This window comes from Myotis brandtii, unplaced genomic scaffold (genome assembly GCF_000412655.1).
Source record: "Myotis brandtii unplaced genomic scaffold, ASM41265v1 scaffold4, whole genome shotgun sequence".
Lineage (NCBI taxonomy): Eukaryota > Metazoa > Chordata > Mammalia > Chiroptera > Vespertilionidae > Myotis > Myotis brandtii.
In genome coordinates this window covers 88,043-107,142 of record NW_005365371.1, presented here as the reverse complement: position 1 = coordinate 107,142, position 19,100 = coordinate 88,043, and the positions used below count along the sequence as shown (strand labels likewise).

Below are 19,100 nucleotides of genomic sequence, written 5' to 3'. Positions count from 1 at the left end.
ACCGTACCCTTTTATGTAATGATGTTTACTTTGAATTTATATTAGTTCACACAAACACTCCATCCATGCTTTTGTTCCGGCCCTCCGGTCCAGTTTAAGAATCCATTGTGGCCCTCGAGTTAAAAAGTTTGCCCACCCCTGGTCTAGAGTCTCCTTGTAATCCCATGACAGACCGAAATGTTTTTACTATATTTTTAAAATTAAATGCTAGACCAGTGGCAGCCACATAAAAATCAGCTTGTGCTTTTTCCTTCTTGATTGTAGTCAAATAAATCTTCCACTCAATAATTTGGAGAGAAATAGGATGTAATTTTTTCCCCATCCTGGTTAGACTCCAAATACAATACTACTACTAATAGCTAACAGTTATTGAGAGCTATTGTGTCAGTCACTGGTCTAAGTGCTCTATGGGTATTAACTCTTAATCTTCTTCAGACTTATAGATGAATCACAGTAATTTGACATTTTCAAGTTGATACTTAAGCATAAGAGAAAGTAGAAAGTCTTTGTGGTTGTAACAACTCCTCTGAGTTTTTACTAAAGATATTTTGTTCTTTTTAAAAATTAAGATAAAATTCACATAATGAAAAGTTGACCATTTAAATATACAGTGGTTTTAGCATATTCACCATGTTGGGCAACATCATCACTATCTAATTCTAGAACATTTTCTTCGCTCCATAAAGAAGTCCAGTACCCCTTCAGCAGTCACCCTCTGTTCTACCTCACTGCCAGTCCCTGGCAACCACTAATCTACTTTCTGTTTTTATTGATTTGACTATTCTGGGCACATCATATAAATGTAATCATACAATATTGTGGCTTTCTGTGCTAGTTTCTTTCACTCACATAGCATGTTTTCAAGATTCATCCATGTCGTAGCATGTATCTGTACTTCATTTATTTTTATTAATGAACTAGAGGCCCAATGCACGAAATTCGTGCACGGGTAGGGTCCCTAGGCCTGGCCAGCGATCAGGGCCGATCAGGGCCTTCCAGCTGCCAGCCGGGGCCTTCCTTCGTTCCACGTTGCCCCCTGGTGGTCAGTGCACATCATAGCGAGTGATCAGTCTCCCGGTTGAACTTCTACAGGGACAATTTGCATATTAGGCTTTTATATTTACAGATAATATTCCATTATGTGTATATATCACATTTTGTTTATCCATTAATCAGTTTCTGGCCATTTGGGTTGTTTCCACTGTTTGGCTATCATAAATTAGGCTGCTATGAACATTTATGTACAAGTTTTTGTGTGGACATATGTTTTCATTTCTCTTGGGTTTATACCTAGAAGTAGAATTGCCAAGTCATAAAGTAACTCTGTATTAAACCTTTTGAGAAACTGCCAAACTGTTTTCCAAAGCAGCTGAACCATCTTAAATTCCCACCCCAATGTATGAGTGTCCGATTTCTCTGTCCTTGCCAACACTTACTCCATTTTTTATTCTGGCCATTCTAGTGGGTGTGAATTGTTATCTCATTATGCTCTTGATACACATTTCCCTTGACTAATGATGTCAAGCATCTTTTCATATGCTTATTGACCACTTGGATATCTTTTTTGGAGAAATGTCTATTCAGATGCTTTGCCTATTTTCTAATTGAGATATTTTTTGCTTTTGGGTGGTTTGGTTTGGTTTTGTTTTTGTTTTTTTGTCTTTTGTTGTTGAGTTGTCAAAGAGTTCTTTATATATTCTGGATACTAAATCTTGAAGTTATTCTTTGAGTATAAATGCAATTCTGCCACAAGCAATAAGAGAGCTGACTCAAGAGTCAGCTTGCATGGATTCAAATTTTGGCTTACTGTGTGACTTTGGGTAAGTAACTTAACTTCTCTGTAATAGATTAAATGTGTTCATGCACATAAAACATTTAGAACAGTGCCTAACACATAGTAAATGCTCAATAAATGTTATTTTAAAAATAACATTGTAGAGAATATTGCTTATTGTAGAGAATATTGAAAAAAATGGGAAGATCCAGAGAAATTAAAAAGCACTTGGTCCTATCACCAAAGTGTCCATATGTCCATATAGGCCTTTTTGTCTTTTAAAAATAATGTATTAATGTTCATAGCCTGCTTTGTTGTTTTTTTTTAACTTATTCTGAGCAGTTTCTCTTAACATTAAATGTGATTTTTAAATGGCTACCTAATATTCCATTGTATGATAGTATCATAATGTATTTTTTAAATTCTCTTATTTTGATATATAGATTGCTTTGAAGTTTTAAATTTTTAAATAGGACTGTAGTAAACAACTTTGAAAATAAATCTTGTTCAAGTTTGTGATTATTTCTCTAGAATAGATTTCTAAAAGTATCATGACTAGATCAAGGGATATGACCATTATCATCAGTGGCAGCAATATTCATGAAGCTTCTTAACACGAACCCTCTGAGTCATTCGGGAATGCCTCTCTTAAGTGGTGTCCTAAATATCTAGTAGCAACCTGCTTCTCTCTTTCTCCATGGCCATCTTCTAGTTGGGGTTACCCTGCTTTCTCTCATCCCACTAGCCTCATCTATAGTCCCATTGCACCTCCTGCGCTCCCTACCTAGGCTATTCTTATACTGAAACCAGAGACAGTTTTTGTTTTTTAAACTCATCTTATTTCTCTGCTTAAACCCTTAAATGGCTTCTCATTATCTTTAAGCTAAAGGTCAAAATTTTGTTTTGGTGTAGAAAGCTGTTTTTGTCTCATCAGCTTAATCCCTCTTCCTGAGCTCAAGCCAAACAAGTATTTCTGCATTTTTTTGTATTTCCAGAGGTTTGTTTCTTACCTCAGGGCCTTTGCGTCTGTAGTCTAGCCATGCTTCTCTCTGTTCCTCTTTCCCCTTACTCCACCTTTACCTAGTTAATTTCTCTTCTTCCTTCAAATCTTCCTTCAGATATTAGCTCAAATAGCATTTTCTCCTGGAAGTCTTTCCTGACCACATCTCCCTCTCCTACCCCCAAATGTGTGACTCTTAACTTATCTCAGAGCACCTACTATTTCTTAGTAACATTTAACATAGTTATAATAACTGATTAGTTATGTCAGTAATGAACTGTTCAGAGTCTCTTTTCCCATGAAGAAGTTCACTTTCTCATCGTGGACTGAGCTCCTAATGGACATTCAGATATGTGTGGGGTGAAAGAATGAAAGACCTCTGATACTATGGCCCAGCTCTTTGCAGACAGCACTTTTCAAAAAATAATCTTGCTTGGGATGGTGAACACACAATACAACATACAGATGATGTATTATAGACTGTATCCTGAAACCTACATAATTGTTTTTAAGATAGATAGATAGATAGATAGATAGATAGATAGATAGATAGATAAATTTCAGAGAGGAAGGGAGAGGGAGAAAGAGAGATAGAAACATCAGTGACGAGAAGGAATCATTGATCAGCTGCCTCCTGCACACCCCCTACTGGGGATTGAGCCCACAACCCGGGCATAGGCCCCGGGCCGGAATCAAACCCTGACCTGGTTCATAGGTCGACGCTCAACCACTGAGCCATGCCGGGCAGGCTGAAACCTATATAATTTTATTAACCAGTGTCACTCCAATAAATTTAGTTAAAAAGAAATGAAAACAATCTTGCTGATAGGTGAAAAGTAACATCTCATGAGTTTAATTAACATTTCTTTGGTTGCTGGTGGTGTTGAACATGTGTTCATGTTTAGTGGCAGTTTGTATTTTCTTTCTGGTAATTGTTCTCTGACTATTCATTATTAGGCTTTCAGGTTTTTGAGGTGTGCGGGGTTTTTTTTAATAAGTGCCTTACATATTAAGAATACTGTATTTGTTACTGATCTTACCAGACTAAAGGGGTCCATTTGCCAGCACCCATCAAAGCCCAATAAGATGTGACCGAGAGTTTACAGCAAAGAAAGTAAAGATTTATTTAAGGAAATGGCACAAGCCCAGAGTCACAGGTAAGCTAGTGCTCTAAAACCTGGCTCCAGGAGGGACACAGGGACAGATTACGAATGGGGAAAATTAGTAATCATGGTGATTTTGGGCGTTGGGGTTGTAGGCTCTCCTGATTGGTTGGGGCCAAGGTAGGGAGTAGTTGATCATTGTGTTAGGTCCTGAGGTCAGCCATGGTGTTGTTCTGCCTAGCTCTGTGAGGGTGTGGTCAGTGGGGTTCTTCTGCTTTATGGGCCTGGGACTGAAACACAACTGAGGCCAAGATGTGTGGTTGGTTTTACCACAGCTCTGTTTCTGTGGTCAACAGACTTGAGGCTTCGTTCTTAAGACAGTTGATGCTGACTGGAGTCTGATGTCCTAAGGACTTAAGCATTAAAAAAGAGAGGATTGGCAGAAAGGAGAATGGATCATGTTAAAGAAATGCAGTTTCTACAAGGATACATAATGTGTTTCCTATGTTATTATTTGCTGTCTGATTTTGCTTCATTATTTTTACCTTTTTATATAGTCAAATCATATATTTCATTAATATTTTAATCCTATTTATTTAGAAATTTCTTCTGTATCCTGAAAATAAATATTTTTTTTTTCTTTTTTTTCTTTTTTTAGCCTTACATATTAAGAATACTGTATTTGTTACTGATCTTACCAGACTAAAGGGGTCCATTTGCCAGCACCCATCAAAGCCCAATAAGATGTGACCGAGAGTTTACAGCAAAGAAAGTAAAGATTTATTTAAGGAAATGGCACAAGCCCAGAGTCACAGGTAAGCTAGTGCTCTAAAACCTGGCTCCAGGAGGGACACAGGGACAGATTACGAATGGGGAAAATTAGTAATCATGGTGATTTTGGGCGTTGGGGTTGTAGGCTCTCCTGATTGGTTGGGGCCAAGGTAGGGAGTAGTTGATCATTGTGTTAGGTCCTGAGGTCAGCCATGGTGTTGTTCTGCCTAGCTCTGTGAGGGTGTGGTCAGTGGGGTTCTTCTGCTTTATGGGCCTGGGACTGAAACACAACTGAGGCCAAGATGTGTGGTTGGTTTTACCACAGCTCTGTTTCTGTGGTCAACAGACTTGAGGCTTCGTTCTTAAGACAGTTGATGCTGACTGGAGTCTGATGTCCTAAGGACTTAAGCATTAAAAAAGAGAGGATTGGCAGAAAGGAGAATGGATCATGTTAAAGAAATGCAGTTTCTACAAGGATACATAATGTGTTTCCTATGTTATTATTTGCTGTCTGATTTTGCTTCATTATTTTTACCTTTTTATATAGTCAAATCATATATTTCATTAATATTTTAATCCTATTTATTTAGAAATTTCTTCTGTATCCTGAAAATAAATATTTTTAAAAAATACTTTTATATTGCAGAGAGAGAGATAGAAACATCAGTGATGAGAGGGAATCATTGATCTGCTTCCTGCATGCCCCCCACTTGGGATCGAACCCCCAACCTGGGCATGTGCCCTGACTGGGAATCAAACCGTGACCTCCTGGTTCATAGGCCATTGCTAAACACTGAGCCATGCCAGCCAGGTCTGAAAATAAATATTCTAATATTTTTTAATAACTTAATGATTTCTTTTTTATATCTTAATAAAAGCTTTCTTTCAGAAGAGCTTTTGGCTTTGTTGTTTAACAACTGAATTAGCCAATAGTAAGGGTAGTTTTTAGTTCTAAGGTTAAAACTGTGACTTTTTATAAAAAAATCTTAGAATATTTTACTATTTTATTTAAAAATGAATGCTTAATTCAATAGTGTCTTTAAAGTTTTTTTATTAAATTTATTGGGGTGACATTGGTTAATAAAATTATACAAGTTACAATTCTATAATATATCTGCATATTACATTATGTATTTATGACCCAAAGTTCAATCTCTTTCATCACCATATGTTTGATCCTCTTTACCCTTTGATACCTCCCCTCCACTTCCCTTTTCCTCTGGTAACCACCATACTGTTGTCTGTGTCTTTGAGTTTTTGTTTGTTTGTTTTATTTGTTCATTTGTTGCTTCCAGTTTTATATCCCATACTAGAGGCCCAATGCACGAAATTGGTGCAAGGGTAGGCCCTTGCAGCCCCAGCTGCCTTGCAACCCCGCTGCCTCGCAGCCCCGCCCCCAACCCGCACCTGCCTTGGCCTGGTGCTGCCCGCATCCGCCACCACACCCCCCTGGCTCTCTGGTTCCGCAGAGCGCCCCCCCCCCCCATCAATTGCCCTGCAGCAGGTGGCCTGGGCCTCCCTTTGTGAGGCAATCGTGGAGCCACCCGATTGATTGCCCCGCTGACTTGTGGCCTGGGCCTCCCTCTGTGGGGCAATCGTGGGGCAATGGTGGGCCCCCCGACCAATCATATCACACCTGCCTTGGCTGGCCTGGTGCCAGTGTGTGTCATAGCATGGTCATCGGGAATGTTGTCTGGATGGTTGTTCTGCTGTTCGGTCATTTGGTCAATTTGTATATTACGCTTTTATTATTATAGATATGAGTTAAATTCATATGGTTCCTGACTTTCCTGTCTAATTTTGCTTAACATGATATTCTCAAAACTCATCCATGTTGTCACAAATGACAGTATTTTATCTTTTCTTATGGCTGAGTAATATACCATTGTATATATGTACCACAATAGCATTGTGAAAGTTGTAAGTGATTTTAATTATATAGCAATGGTATATAGCAAGTGCAAAGTTAATTTTTAATTAATTGAAATGATAGTTAACATTTTTGGTTGAAATTATTTTTTAAAAAACAATTTTGGAAACTGTTTCAAATACATTTAAAGTTGGGTTCTCTTACTTTGCAGTTCCTCAGTTTGAAACTTCATGTAGTTACGTAGAAGCTACACTTGAAGAGTTTCTGACCTGGAACTGTGACCACTCTAGTATTTCTGGACCATTTATAGATTATGATTATTCCAAATTCTGGGCTTATGCTGACTATAAATATGTTGTCAGTCTATTTGAAGACAAGACAGATATTTTCCAGGTAAGTCAACACATTCCTTTTAATCACTGTAATAATTTATTCTTGAGAAATTCCCTGGTACCATTTTTCTTCACTGTCATTTTTCTCTCAAAAGAGGTTCACTGTGGGTGTTGAGTATTTTATCCACTCTAGCCAAAAAGATTTGTTCAAGAGAAGCGAAATGTTGGGCACACACACACACACACACATGAGCAGCCTTCTCACTGGTTTTCTACTCATCAGATTTCCTATGCACTTTCTCCTGTGCCTTTAAACAGCTCCCAAGCTGGTTTGGAGTGTATTAGAAGCACAGATTATGTATAACACTTCATTTCCTCTGACCTACATAGAAGTTTTCATTCATTCTGGTGAGACAGAGGTACAGAGCTGATTACATGAAGAAGCATTCCAAGCTGCTGCTTCCATCTCTCCCTGTTCTGAGGGTTTAGGCAGATTTAAGGCCTGGGTCAGGTGCTGGTTCCCACTTTATTGTTGCATTTGGTTGTAGAAGTCCTGCAGAAGTGTGGGCGTACTTGCAGAAGTAAGGATGTGGAAGTTCTTTGCCATGTGTTGACATAATTGACAGCAGAGTTTGCAGGCTACAATATCCTCTTTTCTTTTAAGTGTTTTCTGCTGCAGACTGCCAGTTTATTTTGTGGAGTGATTTTGCAAACTCCCTGCTCTGATTTCTGGGTGGGTGTCTTAGGCCTGGCCATGAATGGGAGTAGTCCTGGAAGCTGTTAGGATGACTTTGCCTTGCCCACAATCAGGTCAAGGCTCCAGAGTCCTTTACCCTGCCCATCCTTTGTGGAGAGAAGTCTTAGCCATCACTGCCAGCTATTCACCCCCCTCTCCTCCCCTCCTGCCCATTACCACCACTCCCTCTCTGGACTTCCCTCTCACATAGGCTGTAGGCCTTGGACTCGTGAGAAGTTTTTAATGCAGCCTGCGTTTTGTTTTGTTTTTTCACTTTGAATCAAGGTGTAGATGCTGATGTTTACATAATTACTATGATACAATTGTTAATACTTTGTAGATTTCTTTATTAAATTTTTAAATTCTTACTTTTTGCTTTTTATTTAAAAAATGAAAATTATCTCACCTGTTTCATAATTGTTAGGTGAGGATATATTTTTATTCTCATAACCGTGAAAGAAATCCATCAGTTTTAAAAACATTTCGTAGATGCTTTCTGAATCCAAAGTCTATACCAAATCTACTCTTTACTCATTTTTAAATGATAATTTTGAGGTAATTTTTTTCTTACAACCTTAGTTGTGATCGCTTTATGGATGTTTAACCCTGGACCTTTTAAATATCATAGTTAACTTTTAGAGTATTTCATTATTATTTCTTACATCCCCCACTCAATCTGTAGATTAGATTAGTAGTTTTTCACTCTAAATTTCAGGCAAAATGTTGTGTAATAGTAATACTTATCAAGTACTTATAATTGATGCTTTTCTAAGTACTTTACATTTATAATCCTCACAGTAACCCTATGATTTAATAATTATCCTTATTTTAAGAAAAATGAGACACAAAGTGGTTAAGTGAAAAAGCTTTTGAAAATATACAACTAAGAAAAGAGTAACCCGAGCTGTCTGCCCTGCAGCCTTTAACTGCTTCTCTGCTTCACTGCCTCCAGAGGGTCTAAATACATTCAGTTCTGTGGGAACTCTACAACCAGAATTAAGGAATTCCATTTATGCTCAGTCTAGGCTCACTCTGCCTTGGATGTATCTCTGATCCGACCCCATCAGTTATCTATCTCAGCCCAGGCATAACAGCACTGGGTATACACGTGTCCAGTCCATTAAGTGTGGACATAAAAACAGTCTTTTGGCATTGTGCTGGAATTCCAATTGAGCCCTTATAAAATCTGATCTTTTTAGTTGAATGAGTTTTCTGTCTGCTACATTATGGTGATTAAGTCTCCGGATTCGAACAGGCAAATCTGCCATGAAAAACCAAATCTATTGAGATTATTTTATTTTTTAGCTCAGATTTTTCTGAGTACCAAGTGTTCTTACATCAGGTACCAAAGTTGTTTACCATTTTACTTTTACTGCTATAACTTATTTGGCCACTTAGTCTTATTACTTATTGTTTCAAGTATTCTTCTGTCTGTCATGGTAGGTAGTTAAACATTAAAACTGATCAATGTTTAAAGTATTTATTAATTCATTTTAAATAAACTCATATGTGAACATAAGTAACATTTCAATGAAAATAACTATATTCAGACTTGTAAGTTCTGAGAGGAGTGGTATTATTTTACATTTTTGTAAGTCTTTTTAATGTCTGCTTTAATAGAAGACAGCTGGATTCTTCTATCTGTTTCTTTATTCAGTCTTTTGTAATTTATTGGTTTATTTGAAGTATATGAAGAATATCTTACCTCATGCATATGCAGCTGAAAATAGTTTTTTAGCAGCCTTTTTAGATAGTTGTGGATTTTTAAAAATACTCTGCCAAACTTGACAAGGAGTAATTTCTCAAAAGATTTGTATGTTGCAGTAGAGTCTGAACCCATAATCACTGAACTCTTTGCACTCTCACAATAAACTCCATTGGTCTCTCTTGTATAGAATGAAGCTTTTATAATACCGTTCATCGGCCATTTGGAAAATATTGGTTTATTGAGTTATGTAGGTCTACAACTATTGACACATTTCTGTATGCATCATCATAAAAAAAGTGACTTGCTAATATTACCATTCTCATCAGAAAGACTTAAGTATTAGGAAGCTTTCAAGTTTAGGGGTTTCAGGATACAAGTTTTCAAAATCATTTTCATTCTGTTCATAATATTTCCTTTTTCTTTTCTTTTTGACATGTTAAAATGTTATTTACAAAGCTTCTTTGTTGTACAAAAGGTAAAAATGCTGTTACGATCTTGGTGTAACTGGAAGCCACAGGCAGTTGACTTACCAATCACAGCTATCCACACTACAGCAAGAGACTTACTCGAAAACCTAACAAGGCTTACAATATTGTTGGTATGCAGTCCCCCAGTTTGGTGGTGAATTTCCAAAAAGGAATAAATGGAGGAAGGCAGCTATTATTCAAAATATTTTCTAATTTTCCTTGTGATTTATTCTTAGACTTCTGAAGTATAATGTCTAGTTTCCAAATATTTGCAGGTTTTCTAGCTATCTTTCTGTTACTTATTTCCAATTTAATCCCAGTATAATCAAAGAATATACTTTGTATGATTTCACTCCTTTTAAGTTTATAGTTTTATGGCCCAGAATATAGTCAGTCTTGATAAATGTTCCAGGTGAACTTGAAACTAATGTGTATATTGTTGTTGTGTTTTATAAATATAAGGTAGGTTGATTGTTCAAGTCTCCTATATCCTTACTAATTTTCTGTGCACTTGTTTTGCCCATTATATAGAGAAAGGTGTTGAAATTGCCCAACTGTAATTGTATATTAGTTTCTTTTTCAATTAAGATTGATCAGTTTTAGTTTTGTGTATTTTGAAACTATTAGATTCATGCATATTTAGGATGATTATTTTCTCTTAATGGATTGATCTTTTATCATGATGAAATGACCCTCTCTCCTAGATTCTTCTTTGTTTTGATGTCTACTTTGTGTGAAGTCAACTTTGTTTGATTTGCCTTTGGGTTAATGTTAGCATGAAAAAGGAGTACTTACTATATGATTGATTCCATTTGTATGAAATTGTAGAACTCACAAATAAATGGACAGAAAGTAGATTAGTACTTGTCTATGAATGAGGGAGTAGGGAGAGGTGGGTTACAAAGAGTCACTGGGGAACTTTTGGACATGATCAAAATGTTTCTCATCTTGATTGTAGTAATGGTTTCATATATGTGTGTGTGTGTGTGTGTGTGTGTGTGTGTGTGTGTGTAAAGGGTGTCCCAAAATTCACGCAAGAAGTAATTTTGATAGAAAACACAGGTTTATAATTAAAAATTGTAATTTTTTTTATTGATTCATAAAGTATACCGTATAGGGTTATGCATGGAATAGCACATCGGGTCAATGGCCTCCACGGCTTTGCTGGCACATACGCAAAGCCGTGGTCTTCATTGGTCTTCATTGTCCCTGCTCCTGGGCCATAATTAGTACTTGGTAATGCTTATCAAATTGAAGGGATTGAAATCAAAGGGCAACAGATATTAGAATCTGATTCAATAAACCAAGTAAAATTAGGCTTTTATTTGTTGTTGTTAATGCTCATGCAAAATTCAAATCTTGCGTGAATTTTGGGACACCCTTATATATGTAAAAATTCACCAAATTGTACACTTAATATATATGTTGTTTATTGTATATTAATTATATCTCAACTAGAGGCCTGGTGCACGAATTTGTGCATGGGTGGGGTCCCTCGGCCTGGCTGGCAATCAGGGCCATCAGGGCTGTCTCGCCCAGTCCCGATTGGAGCCAGGCAGAATGGGGTCTGCTAGCTGGGGGGGAGGGACCGCAGGAGGTTGGCCAGCCAGCTGAGGGGAGGGACTGCAGGAGGTTGGCTAGCCAGCTGGGGGGAGGGACTGACCGCAGGAGGTTGGCCGGCCTGTCAGAGTGGGGGACCAGATAGGGGGATGGACCATGGGAGGTTAGCTGGCCTACCCCGATCAGGGCGGGTCAGGGCCAGCCGGCTGGGGGGAGAAACCGTGGGATGTTAGCCGCCAGCCTGGGGGAGGGACCGCGGGAGGTCCACGGGGAGGGACAGGGGGAGGTTGGCCGGCCGTGAGAAGTTGCCTGTGGGAGCACACTGACCACCAGGGGGCAGCTCCTGCATTGAGCGTCTGCCCCGTGGTGGTCAGTGTACGTCATAGTGACTGGTTGACCGGTTGTTCAGTCATAATGGTCGCTTAAGCTTCTATATAGAGATAGATAAAGCTGTAAAAAAAAGAATGCAGTGCTACCAGTACACTTTGATTCTACTGCCTTGACCAGCAGTTTTATTTACCATTATTTTTGTGCCCTCACTGTGAACACAGTGAAATAGCTAAGTAACATCTTAGTAGTATGATGAAAATAATTTTAACCTTACAGATCCTGTGAAAGGATCTCAGAGACCCCCAAGGGGGTCTATGGGCCACTTTGAGAACCTCTGGTCTACATCACTTCTGAAATTACTCTTTATTCCTCCAGTTCTTACTCTTCCTCTAATTACTTCTAAAACAGTTTCTTATGAAAATACATTTCAAGTCATGCTCCAGATTAAATATTGAAATATGTTAATCATGTTCACAAACGTTTCATGACCTAAAATTAAGGATAGCATTTAAGACTCTCCCCAACGTGACTGATGCAACCTTTCTCCTCTACCTTAGTCCCTGTCTAGTCTCCTCACTGAGTGCTGGGCCTCTATGTTCTCTCTCACCTTCTGGCCTTTGCTCATGCTCTTCTCAGTTTCTCCTTATTAAAACTCTACTTCTTAGGGTCTGGCTAAGGTTCAGCCTTGGCTATAAAGCCTTCTCAACCACTTGCACCCACATCCATTCATCTCTTGCTTTCATTCCTGTTTTATTTGGATTGTTATTTAAATGGTATATTACATAGAATTTCTTTATGTAAGCTCTTTGGGAACAGAGACTGTGTTTTATAATTTTTTTATTCCCCAAAAGTGTTAACATAGTGCTGAATGCGTAGTCCCCCTTATCTACTGGGGATATGTCCCAAGACCCCCAGTGGATACCTGAAACTACAGATAATACCCCATGTATACTATTTTTCCTAATCATACATACCTATGATAAAATTTAATTTATAAATTAGGCACAGTAAACATTAACAATAACTAGTAATAAAAGAGAACAGTTGTAAAATATACTGTAATAAAAGTTCTGTGAATGGCTTTGGAGCCATTGTTAAGTTATATAAGGGTTACTTGAACACAAGCATTGAATACAGTCTAATAACCCAGAAGGCTACTAAGTGTTTAAGGGTGGATAGCTTATGGAATGAATATACACTGGACAAAGGGATGATTCATGTCCTGGGCGGAACAGAGCCATTCCGTGTAAGATTTCATCACGCTACTTAGAAGGTTGTTGAATTTAAAACATGAATTGTTTATTTCAGAAGTTTTTCACTTAATATATTTGAACTATGGAAAGTGAAACTGCATAGAAAGTGGTGTGGGACCAGTGTACGTAGTAAGTAATTGAACGATTACATAAGTGTATTTTTTTCTTTTCTTATTTCTTGTTTTGATATTTCTTTGGTCTTTAGGGCCCTTCAAAGAATGTTTTAACTTAAACCCCTAACTTCACCCTTGTCAAATTTTCTGTGGCTTCTGGTTAATCAATTATAGCATTTGTTAATCTTGATATGAAATTCTTAGCTCTCTTCAGCCTTCTATTAGTTTTATAAGTTTTTACTTAGCTGTACTTAAAGTTTCCATGTGTTAACCATGTTATTTCACAAATTAAAATCATCCACTGATAAACATGCAATATACATACTGTTAAGTACACTGGCAAATATACTAATATTATTGGAAAATGTCCGGTGATCAAAATTAGGATATTGACACTTAACTGACTTTCATGAGTGGAAAATTAAATTAATAAGTCTCACTAATTTTTAGTTATGTATCATATCATTGACTAATCTAAGTAAAGCATTTATTTGAACATTTTGTGTTCTACTTCCCAAGGAAGGTAGGGAATTTGTGACATTACCATATAAAATTTCTTTTTGATTCATTAGGTAAGAATGACAGGTATGTTACCTTTTATAATTATCAATAAGTATCATCACAATTGAAGCTAGTAAGAATCAATATATAGCAAAAGGGATTTTGCCCCAAGAATGTTTTTCAGGTAGGTTCCATGTTATGTTGTGATTCAGATTAGCTATTGAGAGTCAGGAAGTTTGTTAAGTCACCAGGACACAGAATCCCAAAATGCAGTACATAGAAGATTAGTTCTATCTAACTGTCTTGGACTTTACTGTATAACATAGTTATGAGAGTATGTTGAAATTGAACCAGGCGGTTTAGTAATAATTTAAAGGGGTTTGTTTGACGGCCAGCAATGCTTTCTGATGAAACAAATTGGAATGTAAGAATTTGAGTGTTTATCCAAGCCTACCTGTTTTCTGTTTATGTTACTTAAGGTAATTTCCTATGGAAAAACAGAGCCTTAAGTACTTGCTAATTTGTAATGTCCATTTAAGGGTTGTTTGAAATTTAAATTGAAGTATTTATTCTTTATAAGTTTTACATAGTATTTATTGTTAAGTAAGGGGTCAAAGGGGAAAAAGGGAACATATGTAATACTTTCAACAATAAAGATTTTTTTAAAAAATTCCATTCTTATTGTTTTGGCCAATATTGGGGTTTTTTTCTTTATTTTATTTAGATGTAAGTTCATTACAGAATTATGTGTAATCAGTTTTCCTACATGTATTTATGATCTAGATATGGAGAAAAATAGAAGAAGACAAGTTTTAATTGATAGGCTCAAATTAACCGTGATCACAAGTTACCCAAATAGCATGGTATAAGTTAAGAACAAATACTTTTGAATTGTGGTGTTCTCAGAACCTCTATTTGGTATGAGCTATTATAAGCTCATTTAACCTGTTTGAACCTTTAGATTTCTTATATGTAAAACAGGAATGAAAGTAATAATACATATGTGAAAATATTGTTTAAATATTTTATGAAGTGCTGTACCGTCTTCTAGAACTAAACAATTTAGGAATTACTTTTGGTGATTGGTTTACATGGTAGGCCAAAAAAGCCACCCTTCTCTTTATAAGCATCTTACCAGTTTTTCTTCAGTTCTCTGGTTAAAACTAAAATTATGGAATATTTGGTTACGTGCCCAACATTTTCAAGTGATGTTTTATTCTGCATCAATTATTTAACTTTAATTGGAACAGTTTTAGGAGATACTGAGAATAAAAATAGACCTAGTTACCTAGATCAATGACTGGGCAGATTTTTAGCATTTGCTGTGCTCACTGTTAGTTACTAGAGATGCCAACTTGAATGAAGTTGGGACTCCATGGGATTTTAATGTCGAATGCAGAAGCCAAGCTTTGAGGTAGAAACGTAGTGAATGTTCTATTAGAGTTTAATACTGTTTTTGAAATTATTTTATAACTTAAATGTTGTAATGCTTTTAGGTTATTCTACATGATCAAGAAAATTGAAGCATATACATTTTCTTGAATTTTATTTATTACAACCAGATTTTTAGTCTCTTATTTGTTGAAGGTGTTGGAGGATATTTTTAATTAAACAGTGTTAAAAAACGTTTCCTCATTGTTATGTAGAGTCCAGTTTCAAAATATTGTGATAACAGGAAGTAGTCAGTGGTTGCAGGGGCTGAAAGTGGAGGTAGGTAGATTAACTGCATGGGAGTAAGAGGAAACTTTTTGGAAGGAAGGTAGGGAGGGAAGACAAAGAAGGGAAAGGAGAAGGCATGACAATTTTTCATATAATTTAAGACGGCAATTTTTGGCAGAAGAGAAAATAAACTTGTCTGTATCTGTAGAAAGCAAATATAGGTTCTTGTGAAAGTTATAGGAAAACAGTGTTTTTATAGTAAGCAGTTAACTTGACACTTGATTGCTGTTTTCAGGGGCAGTGTTAGAATAGAATTTTCTGAATATAGATGATTTCTAAAGACTTCTCTGGCCCGATTGGCATAGCTCAGTGGTTGATTGTCGATCTATGAACCAGGAGATCATGGTTCGATTCCCAGTCAGAGCACATGTCTGGGTTGTGGGCTTGATCCCCAGAGTGGGCGTGCAAGAGGCAGCCAATCAGTGATTCTTTCTCATCATTTATGTTTCTGTCTCTCTCTCCCTCTCCCTTCCTCTTTGAAATCAATAAAAATATATATTAAAAAAAAAAAAAAGACTTCTCCAGTGCTTGAGGTGGTTGGGAGAATAGATTCCAGGGTGGATCACCCCATCAGTCTCCTGTGTTGGTTTCACTGATGTTGTGACCTAACAGGATCACGTGTTTTTAGCAAGACTTGAGGCTGATTCCTCCTGGGCCTATATTGATTTCAGACATTTGTCTACCTGTAAGTAGCTGAACTCGATTGGTAAGAAAGGCCCAACTCTCAAGAGCCTGTGGGGAAAGAAACAAAATGCTGTTCGTTTCCTGACAAATTTACTTTGATTCACACTGTCTCTGCAACCCCATCGCCCACCTCCCCAACTCTTCCTCCTCTGGTGTTTCCCAGCCAATATGCTGCTGAAATTTTAGGTAGTTTAGGTCACCTTGATCTAATCATTCCCAAACATTTTCCCTTTTTTAGTCATTATTGTGGTAGATAAGAGGTCAGGGAAACCTCTTGTCAGTTTCTCATATATTAACTCAGATCCCCCTCAACCCCCATCCTGTAGAAAACCTTTTTTCTGTGGTTCTTTCTGAAGCAATGCTGTGGAACAGAGCTTCTCACCTGCAGTCAGTGCTTCGACTCCCGCAAAGCATAAGAAATTTTGTGTGTGCTTGCATTTCTCTGTGGATAGGGGCGTTGGCATTCATTAGATTCCCAAGGGAGTGTATCTAGAAGAAGATTAAGAATCACTTAAACCAGCTGCTTCTTAGCTAAGGCAAACCCCTGCTTTTTGTTTTTATACTGCATGTCTTTAAGCTGCCTTTAGCTAAATTCCAGACTGAGGTGTGGTGACTTGTTCAACAAGGACCCAGGTTCATTGGCAGCCTTCCCCAAGCTCCCGGCCACCAGGCGTCCTTCTTTGGTTATCTGCTCACTTCTGTCAGAGCATCTGCCACATTATAGTGAAAGGTTCCACTTATGGGACTATCTTTCTTTATTAGATTTGAAGGCTGGGCCTGCGTTGCATTAATTTTTATATCCCAAACACCCAGTGTCATACCAACTATGTGATAGATGCTTTAAAATGTTCCTGGCCTGAACCATTTACCCATAATCAGGCCACAGATTCTTCTCTCCTTCCCAGGCAGCCAGTGTTATGAGCACTCACCCTGAGGCAGGTGTAATTTTAGACTCTGGGAATGCAGAGCTGAGTCACTGCGTGGAGCTTATGGGCTATATCCAGAAGACACATGACTTTTGCCACTCCCTGGAGTGGCTGCACGTGAGCCATAGGCATTTACAGTGGTGCTGACCTTGCGAAAATTCCCCCTTCTGTAACAGACCTTAGTTATGTTCACATGTTCCGCTATTTTCATCACTCAGAACAAAAATGGAAATGTTCATTCTAATCTTCCTCAAAACCATCCATTAAATGTCTTTCCAAAATATTCTTTCTCTGAATACAGCTGTTAATGGTTTGCCTCTAAAAATAGAAAATATAGATTGAAGATATTGATAAAAGAAGTGTCAGCATGTAGGACTATGTTCTGCGCATGGAAGTGTTTTTTCTTGTTTTCTTAAACTCAGTAGGAAATAATTATGATTGAAAAAATGAATAAAACCAAACCTGTAAGCTGGTTCACTAGTTTGCTCTCTTCTAGCTTATATATATATTTTAATTCCATGGGTTTGGGTTTACGTCAGACTCTTGTGCAACACTACCATACAGAGGAATTGGTTGATTCTTAATGGACTATAACTTTATTTTCAAAAACAGGATGTGATATGGTCTGACTTCGGGTTTCGTGGAAGAAATGGACGGGAAAGTACATTGTGGATTGGCTCCCTGGGGGCTCACACACCCTGTCATCTGGATTCATATGGTTGCAACTTGGTATTCCAGGTGCAAGGAAGGTAACACACAGGCCCATGCATGAGAGTGTGTGTGTCTGCGTGCCTAGTGTATCTCTGTGTGTTGCACAGGAAGAGGAACCAGTACGAAATGGGCGGTAGGACCCCAAGGTTTTAGTTCCAGCCCCATCCTGTCAGCCTGCCTCATGACCAAGGCGGATCTCTTGACCTCTGGTTGTTTCCTTCTTTGTTCTCTCTCTGTCTTTCCCTCTTTCTTCCACTCTACCTAAAAATCAGTGAAAAAATATCCTCTGGTGAGGATTAACAACAACAGAAAGCTGATCCTAGAATCTCAGTTCAGTGAGATAGTGCTCTGCTTACTCTTTTACATGAGAGTCTGCATAATTTTTAAACTTTTATTTAAAAGCAGAACACCTTTCCTTCAAGCCTAAACAAGTAAGAGCAGAGCAGTTTGTTGAAAGGAAGGGACTGCTGCCACCCCCAGACCCTTGAGACGATGCCGGGGAGCCTGGTTTGAGAACTGCTGGACCAGAACTGCCTCTTTTGTGAAGTGAGGGGAACAGTTGAAATGGTGGTTTCCATGTGTGTCTCATCCATGTTCACGATAGCCTTCAGAAAGCCGATCCTATCCCTAGCCGGTTTGGCTCAGCTGATAGAAGCATCCGCCTGTGGACCAAAGAGTCCCGGGTTCGATTCCAGTCAAGGGCATGTACCTTAGTTGCAAGCTCCTCCCCGGCCCAGGCCCTGGTGAGGGCTTGTGCAGGAGGCAGCCAATCAATGTGTTTCTCTCACATCGGTGCTTCTCTCTCAGTCTTTCCCTCTTTCTTCCACTCTCCTAAAAATCAATGAAAAAATATCCTCTGGTGAGGATTAACAACAACAGAAAGCTGATCCTAGAATCTCAGTTCAGTGAGATAGTGCTCTGCTTACTCTTTTACATGAGAGTCTGCATAATTTTTAAACTTTTATTTAAAAGCAGAACACCTTTCCTTCAAGCCTAAACAAGTAAGAGCAGAGCAGTTTGTTGAAAGGAAGAGACTGCTGCCACCCCCGGGCCCCTGAGGTGATGCCAGGGAGCCTGGTTTGAGAACTGCTGGACCACAACTGCCTCTTTTGTGAAGTGAGGGGAACAGCTGAAATGGTGGTTTCCATGTGTGTCTCTCAGCCATGTTCACGATAGCCTTCAGAAAGCCGATCCTATCCCTAGCCAGTTTGGCTCAGCTGATAGAAGCGTCGGCCTGTGGACCAAAGGGTCCCGGGTTCGATTCCAGTCAAGGGCAAATACCTTGGTTGCAAGCTCCTCCCCGACCTGGGCCCTGGTGAGGGCTCGTGCAGGAGGCAACCAATCAATGTGTTTCTCTCACATTGATGTTTCTCTGTCTTTCCCTCTTTCTTCCACTCTCCTAAAAATCAATGAAAAATATCCTCTGGTGAGGATTAACAACAACAGAAAGCTGATCCTAGAATCTCAGTTCAGTGAGATAGTGCTCTGCTTACTCTTTTACATGAGAGTCTGCATAATTTTTAAACTTTTATTTAAAAGCAG

General features: G+C 38.3%; 1 protein-coding gene across 4 annotated transcripts in view; it reads left to right on the top strand.

The window, feature by feature from the left end:
• Window positions 1-19,100, top strand: part of HSPBAP1 (HSPB (heat shock 27kDa) associated protein 1) — a 51,978-nt gene that overhangs the window by 21,675 nt on the left and 11,203 nt on the right. For all 4 annotated transcript variants that reach the window (XM_014545245.1, XM_014545244.1, XM_005873102.2 and 1 more), the window contains 2 exons: window positions 6,730-6,911; window positions 17,460-17,596. In XM_014545245.1, coding sequence (XP_014400731.1) covers window positions 6,730-6,911; window positions 17,460-17,596 — 319 coding nt within the window. The remainder of the gene's footprint in view (window positions 1-6,729; window positions 6,912-17,459; window positions 17,597-19,100) is intronic.